The following is a 13,790-nucleotide window of genomic DNA, read 5'->3' on the forward strand; positions in this document are numbered from 1 at the left end:
TATATTTTATATTTGAGATTCTTCAAAGTAGCCACCCTTTGCCTTGTTTGCAGCTTTGTACACTCTTGGCATTCTCTCAACCAACTTCATGAGGTAGTCACCTGGAATGCGTTTCAATTAACAGGTGTGCCTTGTTAAAAGTTAATTTGGGGAATTTCATTCCTTCTTAATGCGTTTCAGCCAATCAGTTGTGATGTGTGAAATTAGGGATGGTATACAGAAGATAGCCCTATTTGGTAAAATACCAAGTCTATATTATGGCAAGAACAGCTGAAATAATCAAAGAGAAATGACAGTCCATCATTACTTTAAGATATGAAGGTCCGTCAATCCTGAAAATGTCAAGAACCTTGAAAGTTTCTTGAAGTGCAGTCACAAAAACCATCAAACACTATGTTGAAACTGGCTCTTATGAGGACCTCCACAGGAAAGGAAGACCCAGAAAAACCTCTGCTGCAGAGGATAATTTCATTTGAATTACAAGCCTCAGAAATTACAGCCCAAATAAATGCTTCACAGAGTTAAAGTAACAGACACATCTCAACATCGACTGTTCAGAGGAGACTGCGTGAATCAGGCCTTCATGGTCTAATTGCTGCAAACAAACCACTATTAAAGGACACCAATAATGAGAAGAGACTTGCTTGGGCCAAGAAACACAAGCAATGTACATTAGACCGGTGGAAATCTGTCCTTTGGTCTGATGAGTCCAAATTTGAGATTTTGGGGCATGGCACACCAAATCCAATTTATTGGTCACATACACGTGTTTAGCAGATGTTGGTGCGGGTGTAGCGAAATGCTTGTGCTTCTAGTTCCAACAGTTCCGACAGTGCAGCAATATCATGCACAAAGTAGATGTCCTAACCGACTTGCCAAAACTATAGTTTGTTAACAAGAAATTTGTGGAGTGGTTGAAAACAAGTTTTAATGACTCCAATCTAAGTGTATGTAAACTTCCAACTTTTGCAACTCTCGTGTACGGTGTGGTCAGCATTGTTAGATATAGTAGAATAGGATAGAATACAGTATATACATATGAGATGAGTAATGCAAGACGTGTAAAGATTTTTAAAGTGACATTATTAAAGTGACTAGTGTTCCATTTATTAAAGTGGCCAAGCTGGTTGAGAGAATGCCAAGAGTGTGCAAAGCTGTCATCAAGGCAAAGGGTGGTTACTTTGAAGAATCTCAAATATAAAATCTATTTGTTAAACACTTTTTTGGTTACTACATGATTCCATATGTGTTATTTCATAGTTTTGATGTCTTCACTATTATTCTACAATGTAGAAAATAATAAAAATAAAGAATAACCCTTGAATGAGAAGGTGTGACCAAACATTTTACTGGTACTGTATATATAACATTATTTATTTTTTTGACAATTTAAGTATAAAAAACAATGGAAACATGTTGTGGATGGCTGCATTGTCAAATGAGTGGCTGTACTGTAAGACCCAAAAAACAACAAGACCCAAAAATAGACCATATAGCCTGAGATTTCCAACAGTGTGACAGCTTTGTTTGCTTGGTGTGAAAGGAAGTTGGTGTCACACCAGAGGAAATAGCTGTCAATCCAGGGGACATAACCAATTAATAAAAGAAATCTGTATTCTGTTGCAATTTTTTATCATTTTAAGTGGTTCTGAGTGCATTATTTATGTATTCATTCGCCCACGCCTGGTTTCTCACTCTTGGCAGGTGAACATTGCTCCGGCGACCTCTGGATCTGTCTCTGCCTTCTGGGTAGAGTCTAGTTATTTTACCTGGCCCCAGTGATGGTGCAGGCAGATATTGGGGGCTGGCTGTGGTGCTCCTATTCCTGGTCCTCACTGCCTGCATTAGACCATCCATCCCCTTGGTCCCTCTCTGTCTATCCTACCAGTGTCACTCCTCCTGACCTATTGGCCTACGTGATCCACCTCGGAGGGCCCCCGTCAGCTTCCCCCTTGCTCTCCAAAATACCCGGCTGGCCTCATTCCGAGCAAGACCCAGTCAACCCGTCTGTCTCATGGTCCTCTGATTGCGTTCAGGTGCGGGGCATGGCACGCCTACGCAACATTGCCTGCGGGGCAATAGAACACCTCCTGAGTGGCTTCAGCTGTGGGTTGTTTGGGGCCTACCACTCGTTGCCCACACGTGAGCTTGGGTGTCCTCCATCACTGTTTTTATTTTTTTGTCCACTGCAGACAGCTATACTGCCCTGCCAAGCAAGAAGGCAGTAACTTCTCATTTGGTCAAAAATGAGTTCATGTCATTTTTTCTACATTACATGCAAGCTTAATCATGTGGACAAGTATCCTGCCTCTATTGGTGTTGTGTTTTAGACAAAGTGGGGGTCATGTTTGCAGTAACTGCGTAAGGTTACTGTGAAACCAAGGTAAATAAAAGCCATTTTTCTCAGTTACATGCTATGAGCAGTTACTACCTTTTTGCTTGGTTTGGCAGTATATTGGCCCGCTAATACAGGACTAGCAAAGGCACAGTGCACTACTTTTGTGAGAGAGAATTTTTTTAAATGTTTAAAATAATTTATTTTAGGTGGTACTGCAGCATTTCTCAGCACCCCTACTTCCTGCGGCTATGCAGACGTGGGTGCTCTCGCTTTTGGCACAGGCTTATCATTGGAATGTGGGCCTTATCAACTTTAAATGGGAGTTTCTGTGCTGACCATGCGTAACGGGAATCAGGGTTAGATTTCGCAGTGGCTACCACATCCAAGGGAGGTAGCAGGCACACAAATGATCCACTCCTGCTTCAGGGAGGTAGCGGCGAAAAAATAACAAAACAGGACTCTTTTGTGTCCCTGCAATTGGAACGAGTAGGCTTCACTTCAAATCCTTTAATGAGGATCCATTACGGATGTTTAGAACGGATGTTTTGAAGAATTTTTACAGTGGTCAGAAACTTCTGAAAGTGTCATTAGTTATGTTTAAACAGTACACTTTGACTGTCTTTTGTGTATTGTCCATCGGTGGGATGTAATGTCTTATGGGGTGAAGCCAATAGCCCAAATGAAAGGAAAAAAACTTGTTGTCTTGGACAATTTAAAAAAAAAATTGTTAAGCATGAAGCAGATAACATTATAGTAATACATAAAGTAAGATCATTGCTTTTTAATCAAGGTTTAGTGTAATCACTGTGAATCTTACCCAAAATGTAATAGCAAGACACTTGGTTATCATCAAGAACACTGTGTTTTTCATTTGAAAAAAAAACCAACAACATTATTGTCTATTTGGGAATCAATAAACCTTTACATTAACCTAAATTATAATGTAACAACAGAGGGCAACGTCAAGGCACTAAATTGGATATAAACTCAAAATTGAAGGTGACCATATAACATTTTGAGTTGCTTTGACAGAGTTTTTTTTTTTTTTTACTTGCATTTTAGAGGAAATGATTTTTTCACTTTTGTTATGGCTATATGGCAACTACAGTTGACCGTATAATGAACCGGTGGAATCTGTGTAGTCGTCCAGGCAGGTTTAATTGTAAATGCGCATACGCAGTGACACACACAGACACGAGACGGCTAGAGCTGGAAGAAATTATGTCATGTCCTTTCGTGTACACGCATAATCAAACGATTTTAAACGTCCAATCGTCAGCTGCGGTCCGGCTATGTAAGAATAGCACAGCATAAACACCACATACTTTGCTCAGCCACCCGTTTGGCCACTCTCAAAGTTTAGTGTATTTTCTTCTCTCTCCGATTTGTTTTGCACACAGGCCTGATTGGATTCTGTTAGTAAATACATTCTCCACTACCATAGTAAGTGGTTTCCTAATTGCGCTGAGGTAGTCCCATAGAAACTATTTCAGTTTTCCCGACCAGTTACAGACAGTGCAGACTGTGGCCGATAGCCTACTTAATTGGCACAGCGGCGCTTTGATCTATACCGGATTAACCGAGGCCCGAAATGGGGGTTAGGCCCATTATTCTATTACAGAGTCTAGTTGAATTACACAATATCTAATTTCATGGTCAAATAGGCGAGAGAAATGATTTGAAAAGAGGTTCAATATGCCCATTTTTTTATAGGCTATCAAAAGCCTGCTCATGCAGTTACACTTTTCTACAAGGGTAATTAAAACAGTATAATTTTAATCAATACCTACCTACTCCTTTGTTTAATGGCTCTGTGAGATGGTGAGAGACAGAAAGGAGAGGACAGGCATTCCAGCAACGATGGGAACCCATAGGAACCGTCTAGGGGTGCAAGCGCACAGAACGCGTGCACATAAAAAGAGAAGACGGATATCCCCTGCCTGAGGACACACCCTCCTCGCCCCCCACACACACAGCCTCTCGTCACTGGCTGGCATCCTTTTTCGCCGAGTTCTTCCCCACAGCCGATACGCACAGAGCCTTGCCCGGGACCTGGGTGATTCGGATCCGTAGCCCTGAGCGAAGTAACCACACCGGGTTGGAAAGCCTAAGGAGAGAGTGAGGGACGCAGCATGCAGTGGATAAACAAGAGAGAGTAGAGTCTGGACTGGAAGAGAGGGAGATCCTATTTCATTTGGGTATCAATTTGAGTCCGTGGCGCAAAGAAGGAAAGGGTGTATGCGTATGGGTTTAGTTTTAAGGGCGAGTGCGTTGCGCATAGGAAGAGTGTAATTGGGATGAGAGCTAAAGTCAGGGAGCCAGCAGGTCTGACATTCAAAGCCTCTTAACGGCAGGTGGAGGGTAGATCGACCTGGTGGAGTGAGAGTGTTTTTTTCTTCCGAGGAGAGACCCACCCTGGACACCGCACCAAGAGGGAGAAGCCGGGGAGAGGGGTCGAGGCGGGGCGGGCAGGCAGGAGGAACTCCACAAGGGGAACAATACAAGTTAGGCAATAATGCTTTCTCTCAAGCCTAGTACGAAACGATGAACTGGCGCTTAAAGATAGCCGAGAAAGGGATATTATAGAGAAGAGGGGATACTGCCTTGTTGTTTGTCCTCGATCCTGTGACGTTGAGATGGAGAGAGAAAGTGCGCACGGACGAAATCCGGTTGATTGCTGCAGCGGAGGTGCGAGGAGCTGCGCCAGGACGGAGATGAGGAGAGATCGGCGCTGGAGACAGCAGTGGACCGTGATTTTTCTCATCGCCCTCGCTCTGCAGCCGCAGGTAAGCCGCACCGATTAAGCGCTATTTTTGGCCGTTGTTTAAACCTGCCCTGACTTTTACAGTCGGTGTTTTCTTCCCACATAGTCAATCATTTTGCCCACATTCTACTTCCCTGTTTCTCTGGTCAATATGTCTACCGTTGCTTCTAATAGCGCGGTGCCCACCTGTTGTTGTGCGTCTTAATTGTCTGGTCATCCACTTGTTGCTCCATGGGCGTGTCCTTTCTTCTATAGGCTACATGATCAAACCTTCACCAAGCATGACCTTTCATTACACCAATGTTTGCTATTGGCATTCTAAGACTATTACACTGCAATTGATTTGTTTTCCTGTTGAAGAATGCTAGAAGACCCATCCACGAGGTGCATTGTTTAAACCAGAACCTGCAGAGGGAAATGTTCTGAACACAGTCTCCTGTGGGCTCTAATGGTGTAAAAATACATCCTTTATGGGAAACAAACAAGCTAAACGTTATGGTGTCTGTGGATGGAGTATGGCTGTCTTCTATGTGTTTACTACTACAGTACACGCACAAGTCAACCTTGTGAACATTATGAACACGATCACACGATGAAAGGGGATTCACGGGAATTGTTGGTCAGTCTGTGTGTGTGTGTGTTGCGTAGGTGTACTTGTAATGTGTGTGTGTGTGTTTATTCACGTGTCTGACAGTCAGTGCCTCCCTTCCTTTCTTCACACAAATGTAGTCCATCCTCTCTCTCTACAGTATGTAAAAGCTCTGCAGACGACCAGGAATAGTCCAGCATAGTATAAATCAAAATCAAATCAAATTTTATTGGTCACGTAAACGTGTTGACCCGTTCGTCTTGTCTTGTCAGGTCTTACCAGCGTCTTATTAAATGATTGCATCTGAGCTTCCTCGAGTGTGCGGCTCTCCTTTCATTTCTCAAGTGTTCTACGTCGCCAGCCAGCACCTCGCCTAAACAGGTGTGCATTTCTTTCGCCTCCACATACACGTGTTTAGCAGATGTGATTGCGGGTGTAGCGAAATGCTTGTGTTTCTAGCTCCAACAGTGCAGTCATATCTAAAAAGTCACATCTAACAACTTCACAACAATACACACAATACACACACATCTAAGTAAAAGTGGAATTAAGAATACATAAATATATGGACAAGCAATGTCAGAGCGGCATAGGCTAAGATACAGTAGAATAGAATACAGTATATACATATGAGATGAGTAATGCAAAAATATGTAAACATTATTCAAGTGATTAGGGTTTCATTTATTAAAGTAGCCAGTGATTTCAAGTCTATGTATATAGGCATCAGCCTGTAATGTGCTAGTGACGGCTATTTAACAGTCTGATGGCCTTGAGATAGAAGCTGTTTTTCTGTCTCTCGGTCACAGCTTTGATGCACCTGTATTGACCTCGCCTTCTGGATGATAGCGGAGTGCATGCAGTGGCTCGAATGGTTGTTGTCCTTGATGATCTTTTTGGCCTTCCTGTGACATCGGGTGCTGAAGATGTCCTGGAGGATAGGTAGTTTGCCCCCGGTGATGCGTTGGGCAGACTACACCACCCGCTGGAGAGCCCTGTGGTTGCGGGAGGTGCAGTTGCCGTACCAGCTGGTGATACCGCCTAACAGGATGCTCTCAATTGTGCATCTGTAAAAGTTTGTAAGGGTTTTAGGTGCCAAGCCAAATTTCTTCAGCCTCCTGAATGGGTGAACCATTTGAGTTTGTCACTGATGTGTATGCCGAGGAACTACCTTATAAGCTACCTTATAGTTGTAATAACTATGTAATAATGACTTTGATTCAAAAACACAACACTCAAACCACTATGACCACATAGAAAACCAATTCACATTCAGTCAAATTGGACATAGGCCTGTCACATTCAAGTTCAAGTTCACACAGACCAAGAGGGAAAGCCTGGAGGTAGAGCGCTGGCTGAATGTGTTCTCTACTCTTCCCCTCCCAGACCCACCCCCAGGCTATGGTTGTCGGCCTAAAAGGGCCCCCAACTGGTGGAGTGACACAACCCTCAGTGCAGGGGCAAGATTAGAACGTTCTGTGTGTGTGTGTGTGTATGTGTGTGTGTGCATTTATGTGAAATGAGAAGCCCATGTGTGTGTGTGTGTGTGCGTGCGCGTGTGTGTGTGTGTGTGTGCGCGCGCGTGTGTGTGTGGACTCATGGACTGGGGTGTGTGTGTTGGGCCAGCGGCCACAGCCGTGTAGCACTGGGGCATGTGAATGATCCACATGGATCTCTGCACCCAGCTCTGAAGCTCTTCACTAATATAACATCCCTTCCCCTACTGCAGTACGATGCAGACCTTTCTACTGTGCTGTGGGACATTTATAATGTAGGATCAGCACAGGAGAGTTGATATACTGCATCCATTTCAGCATTGAAGATACTATAACATGTAACAGTAGAGGTCTGGGGATGTGTCAAATTCAGTGCAATGCAGATAAGAGCATTCAGGATGATATATTAATGTTGTTTGATACAGTGTATAATGTTGTCCTGATATTACTCTGTTATTACAGAACAATCAAGATAGTGCCATATTTAACAGTGTTAAAAGTTAAGTGTTAACCTCTTAAACCCCCTATTTGATTTTTAAAAATTAAATTCAGTCTGGTATGAGAACGGTAGCCCCTATCTGCAAAAGCAGGGTATCTGCGGAAAGCTGAATATATTGATATTGATATATTGGCTATTGATCTGTGCCTTAAAATCTTTGGTGTGACTTACTACCATATATGGGCATACAAATGCATAAGGGCAGGCCGAGCCAAAGACCTAATTTCAAGATGGCTGTTACCTACATTCGGGTTAGCTTTGTGAAGCACAAACAAAATAAAGACCTAATACGTTGATTCACACCGAAAGCCGGGACTCCACAGATCATGAGGATGTCTTATTTGCCTTCCTGTGACCTACCGTTTTTGATCACCAGCCCCGAGAGTACTTTTTTCACCAAACAGCCATCATTTTACACGGTAAGCTTCCTTTTGGTCTGTGCTTGAGCTATAGCGACAAAGGCGGTATGACAATCCTTGGGTTGGTAGGAACAAATCTAGCCTATTTCCAATGTTATCTGATGATGTATGACTTAATGGCAACGAATATCGAATATCGACCGAGTGACTATATCTTTGCGCATGAAAAATATGATGAAAACATTTGGATATCCCCTGTATGTCCACCGACACCCCCACAATGTTTGAGAAAGGTTGGTGTTGTAGAAATGTAGTTTATTTTATTTTATAGTGAACAATACCTTTTCAGGCATATCCAGTGCGTGCAAAAACAGTGTAATTACCACATTTGGAGACTTTGGAGAGGTTGAAAGGACACTTGAATGTCCCCTGGATACCTCATAACACCACAATGTTTGAGTGAGGTTGATATGGTAATTGATATGGAAATTGTGTTTTTATACTGAACAAATAGCATTTAGGGATTGCAAATATGTGATAGCACTGGAATGATCTCATTTACAGACATATGCCACTTTGGAGAGGTTTAGGGACACTTGGAAACGCCCCGTGTCCACACCTGACATCACTTACTAAAACATCTGTCCATTTCTAGTTGTTAGGTCGATCAATCCCATTTTTTTTCTCTGATATTGCTCACATGTTGTGGAAAGCCGTCTGATGTGTTTCCAGCTCTGGGAATCAATAATTCACTTACAGCTTGTCAATGAAAGATGACTTTAAAATTAGAAGGGAAAAAAAACGGTTATTTTGTGTGTGCTTGATCTTGTGTATTCTGAACTATGTAACTCCTATCTTCTGATCATTTCCTCGTCTCCCAGATGTCTTCTTTAAAATACGTTTTGGCATGTCAGAATCATGTAATTGCACATGAATAGCAGTTACTTTTGGGTATGTCTATTTCGGCGAAAATCTACATTTTGCCATTACATCTAAGAGGTTTTAACAATAGCGTTAGTAAGTGTACAATCCAACTGGGTTCATCCAGGGTCAGGTTGTGGTCCTGGTCTCACCCTGTTTTGGGGTTCATTGGGGACTTAATTACCATAGCTCTCCATGGTGATGCTCGAGGCTGAGCACTTGGAGCGGTCAGATGGAGCGCTGAAACCCAGGTATGCCCGGAATGGCTGAGAAGGGGGGGGGGGGGGGGGGGGGAGAGAGGAAGAAAGGAGGATGCAGAGTGATGAGTGGGCCTGTATCTCCACAGACTGTTTGATGTAGGATAGTTTAGCCCCCTAGCCCAGGGACAGGGGCAGGTGAGGGACAGAATACAACAGCACATTGGGCTGACTTACCAGCTATTCTTCTATCTGGCTTTTGTCAAGACTATTACACCGTTATTCGTTATTGCATAATTTCATGGTGTGTGTGTGTGTGACGTGTGTGTATGTGACGTGTGTGTGTGTGGTTTGTGCCTTAATAGTGGTTGGAAATCCTAACCATTATTTCCTTGCCATACAACACACAAACATACACAAACACACACCTGTCCCTCTGGGGGGCTTGTTAGCTCTACCAGCTTGTCTGTCCCCTTCTGCCCCCAGCTGAGAAGAATATGCTTTGTAGGCTCTGTGAAAAGGGAGAGGGAGAGACCGAGAACGAGAGAGACAGAGAGAGGGAGAAAGAGGGAGAAAGAGAGATGAAAAGAAGAATGGCAGAGGAGAAGAGCTGGTGCAGAGAGAAAGAGCGAGGGCAAGAGTTGCAGCCTGTTCCCAGATAGAGGAGGAAGTGGAGGAGAAGGACCGAGAAACCGTGGCCAGGTTCCCAGTGTCTGAGTCCCACTGGGGAGAGAGGGAGAGAAAAGAAGGGAGGGGTACTGATACAGGAGAAGAAAGAAAGGAACGCGCTAGATGGAGAGGTGTAGGAAGGGCATGACACAGGGGAGGGGAGAGGTGAAAGAGGAAGATAAAGAGAGCGAGGGAGGGAGGAGGGTAAATAAGCTAGGAGGGAAAGATGGAGACAGATAGAGGGAGATAAATGGACAGATACGGAGAGAGAGAGGGATTGCTGGAGTGGGGGCGTGTCTCTCCATTGGGATGAAGGGATTTGATTGATGGGGTGTATGAATCAATGTTGTTTTTCCTTTCTCAATCACCCTATCTTTTTATACCACTTAGAAAAGGATGACAGTAGAGAGAGAGAGAGAGAGAGAGAGAGAGAGAGAGAGAGAGAGAGAGAGAGAGAGAGAGAGAGAGAAAATGCTATCCATAGAATCCCATTGCTGGAGAGCACTGGGATGAAATGCGATACTCCACCCATTGATCAGGTGTATTCATCACATTCTTTAACGTTTTTTCAACAAACCAGTTGTTTTTGTTTCCGTAGATTCACCCTCTCTTTGGGTGGTGTATATGATTCTGTGTGTGTGTGTGAGAGTTATACCTCATCCTAACTCTCCTGTCTCCCTCTCTCCAGGCTGTGTGTGTGTGTGAGTTATACCTCATCCTAACTCTCCTGTCTCCCTCTCTCTCCAGGCTGTGTGTGTGTGTGTGTGTGTGAGTTATACCTCATCCTAACTCTCCTGTCTCCCTCTCGCTCCAGGCTGTGTGTGTGTGTGTGTGAGTTATACCTCATCCTAACTCTCCTGTCTCCCTCTCTCTCCAGGCTGTGTGTGTGTGTGTGAGTTATACCTCATCCTAACTCTCCTGTCTCCCTCTCTCTCCAGGTTGTGTGTGTGTGTAAGTTATACCTCATCCTAACTCTCCTGTCTCCCTCGCTCTCCAGGCTGTGTGTGTGTGTGAGTTATACCTCATCCTAACTCTCCTGTCTTCCTCTCTCTCCAGGCTGTGTGTGCAGTGGGGATGTTTGAGCTGCAGATCCGTCACTTCCAGAACCCCCAAGGTGTGCTGCAGAGTGGAGAGTGCTGTGACCTCCAGGCCACCGAGGGGCAGCGCTGCTCTCTCAGGGACCAGTGTGACACCTTCTTCAAGGCTTGCCTCAAGGAGTACCAGGCCCGCGTCGTCCCCACCGGAGCCTGCACCTTCGGGGCGGGCAGCACCACCGTCCTGGGGGGCAACACCCAGTCCCTCCGTCATCGAGGTCACGACGGAGGAGGGGAAGGAGGAGGGGATGTCACTACAGGACACATTGTCATTCCCTTCAAATACGCCTGGCCGGTGAGTATAGAAGTGGAGCTACAATGTGGTTACCATGGTAATGTGTTGCGGTTCAAGTAGGTCAACACTCACAGAGACCTGTGACAGTGTTGACACTAGCTCTTAGCATTCAGTCAAGAGGCTTTGCTCCTATTTGCACAAGCTAGTGGCAGTTTTCTGCTCGTCTAAACACGGGCACTGGGTGCGATGCTGAGATGATGCTCTTTCTCCCTCCTCTCTCTCTCTCTCTCTCCCTCATTCTCCCTCTGTCTCTCTTTATCCATCCCTTTCTCTCTCTCCTCCTAAACTCTTCCCTGTTGCGTTTTTTTTTCTCCGTTAAAGTCCCTGATATCACTCTTCTCTGTCTGACTTCGTGTATTGACTTGCCTGTGTCTGTATCAGATACGGAGTCCAGGGTGGGGGCTACGACTCGTGTATTCATTAAAGAGCAGGCCTATTAATCGCACATTAGACCCATCGATAATCCAATTCTATCTTTCTCGTCTTCCGTCCCCCATAAGGAGGACCCAAACAATACAGGAAGAGGGGAAAATAGAAACAACAAATACAATTAAAGAGTAATTTTGAAGCCTTGAGGTTGAGTGGAGGGCTTGAGGGGGGATAGAAAAGCCCCCTGACCAAAGACTGTCCAAGTCTGTTGGTTCTGGCTCACATAGGTTTGTGTATTGCTGCTGCTCACAAATATGTTGTTCTATTTGACTGTTACTAAGCCCTGAGATGTTCGCTAGGGGGGTGAGAGGGGAGAGGTTTGGAAAGGGACTGGAAAGACATCTGGAGGGGGGTGAAAGCTTTTAGCTGGTGGTAGAAAGCACTAAAGTCCTCAACGAGCAGTCCCCCCCCCCCCGACCCCATTTCCATCCTTTCATTCCGTCCTTCCATCCCTTCATCCACGCCCATTAGAAGTAGTTCCCTGTTTGTTTTTTTTACTATAATTAATGTCTGTTTGCCCGAGTCGTTTCAGGGCCAGAGCCACAGCGAGTATCCCTTTTAGATGACTTGGCACACGCAGGACGACTGATCCACATTGTCTTCCTTCCTGAGATGGGAGCGCTTGTTTATTTCAACGTTTGCTGTCTCAATGCGAGCGGTCTATATTTGATTAAGGTCTGGAATGCTTCGTTTCTGACCTCCTCCGTGAGGTTGAATGGTTATTCATAATGAAAGTATTATAGTAATGGGGAACGAGAGCTGACGGTATGGTTGTAATTATATTCATATTGCCTAGTAATAATGTTTTTAATATTGTGCAAAGCCCTGGTGGAGATTTAGAGGCGGACCGGGAATAAGGCTGGTCATGCTCACCAGCTGGTCTGGTGTTGGAGCGCACAGGTCTGTGTGTCCTGGCTTCAGGAATCTGGAACACATGCGCGCACGCACGCAGCGCCTCCGCGTTTATCCGCCTCACGTTAATCGTATCAGTCCATTCGCCTGTGGAAGTGTGTCTTCATACACGGTCCGTGTCAGTGACTTTCCTCCATGTTGGGGAGGCGTGTGAGTGGCAGGTATGAGTGTGAGAAAATTCTCCAGCAGAAAGTCTTGTCTGGATCAGTTTCAGGACCTGGCCGTGGGGCGGGCTGGGCTGCAGGGGAAGGGGGGGGGGGGGGGGGGCACACACTCCGAGGCAGGCCAGCATCTCTATGGGGATGGCTTTATTTTTTATTTAACCTTTATTTAACCAGGAAGGGCTCATTGAGATTAAAATCTCTTATTCAAGAGCGCCCTGGCCAAGATAGGCAGCACCAAGTCATTACAAAAAATTACAGACAGACAACATGAAAAACTACAAGCAATCTAGTAAAAACCATTGAATTCACAAGAGTATAAAACAGTCAATTAAAAACATTGACAGGTCAGGGAATCAGCCTCAAAAACCTTCATCGGTGATTTCAATCGGGACAAGTTCTTCCAGTTTAAAAGTATTTTGTAAGGCGTTCCAAGATGATGGCGCAGAGTACATAAAAGCCCTTTTACCAAATTCAGTTTGGACATTTGGAACAGTTAGCAGGATAAAGTCCAGCGAACGAAGAGAGTACCCACCACATAAAAATGCACAAATAAAAAGGTAGTAAACCCAAAATGGCTTTGTAAATAAAAGTATACCAGTGACTGAGCCTACGAGTGACTAGAGAAGGCCAGCCAACCCTGGTATACAAAGTGCAGTGGTGCGTAAGGGTTTTGCAGTTTAAAATAAATCTCAAAGTGCCATGGTAAAGAGTGTCAATCGATCTCAAACACTGAGCGGAAGCATTCATATATACCATATTCCCATAGTCTAGTAAAGGCATAAATGTAGCTGATACTAGCCTCCTTCTGACTTCAAAAGAAAAACAGGCCTTATTCCTAAAAATAAAATCCCAATTTCAGCTTCAATTTTTTTGTAAGTTGTTGAATATGCAATTTAAAAGAGAGGCCGTCATCAATTAAAATTCCAAGATATTTATATGAGGTCACAACCTCAATCTCCTTGCCCTGACAGGTAGTAATAGGTGAAAAGTTCAGAGGTCTATTTCTTGCATTAGAAAACACCATTCGTTTAGTTTCCTCAGTATTGAGGATAAGCTTCAATTGA

The 13,790-nt window shown here is 44.4% G+C and overlaps 1 protein-coding gene across 1 annotated transcript in view; it reads left to right on the plus strand.

Annotated features, from left to right (window-relative positions):
• Window positions 1-4,182: 4,182 nt before the first annotated feature.
• Window positions 4,183-13,790, plus strand: part of LOC110503554 (uncharacterized) — a 52,779-nt gene continuing 43,171 nt past the window's right edge. The window contains exons 1-2 of the mRNA XM_036961810.2: window positions 4,183-5,124; window positions 10,889-11,221. Of these exons, the coding sequence (XP_036817705.2) occupies window positions 4,975-5,124; window positions 10,889-11,221 (483 nt within the window). The 5' untranslated portion in view covers window positions 4,183-4,974. The remainder of the gene's footprint in view (window positions 5,125-10,888; window positions 11,222-13,790) is intronic.

Source organism: Oncorhynchus mykiss, chromosome 24 (genome assembly GCF_057628025.1).
Source record: "Oncorhynchus mykiss isolate SJ-2025 chromosome 24, ASM5762802v1, whole genome shotgun sequence".
NCBI classification, from domain to species: domain Eukaryota; kingdom Metazoa; phylum Chordata; class Actinopteri; order Salmoniformes; family Salmonidae; genus Oncorhynchus; species Oncorhynchus mykiss.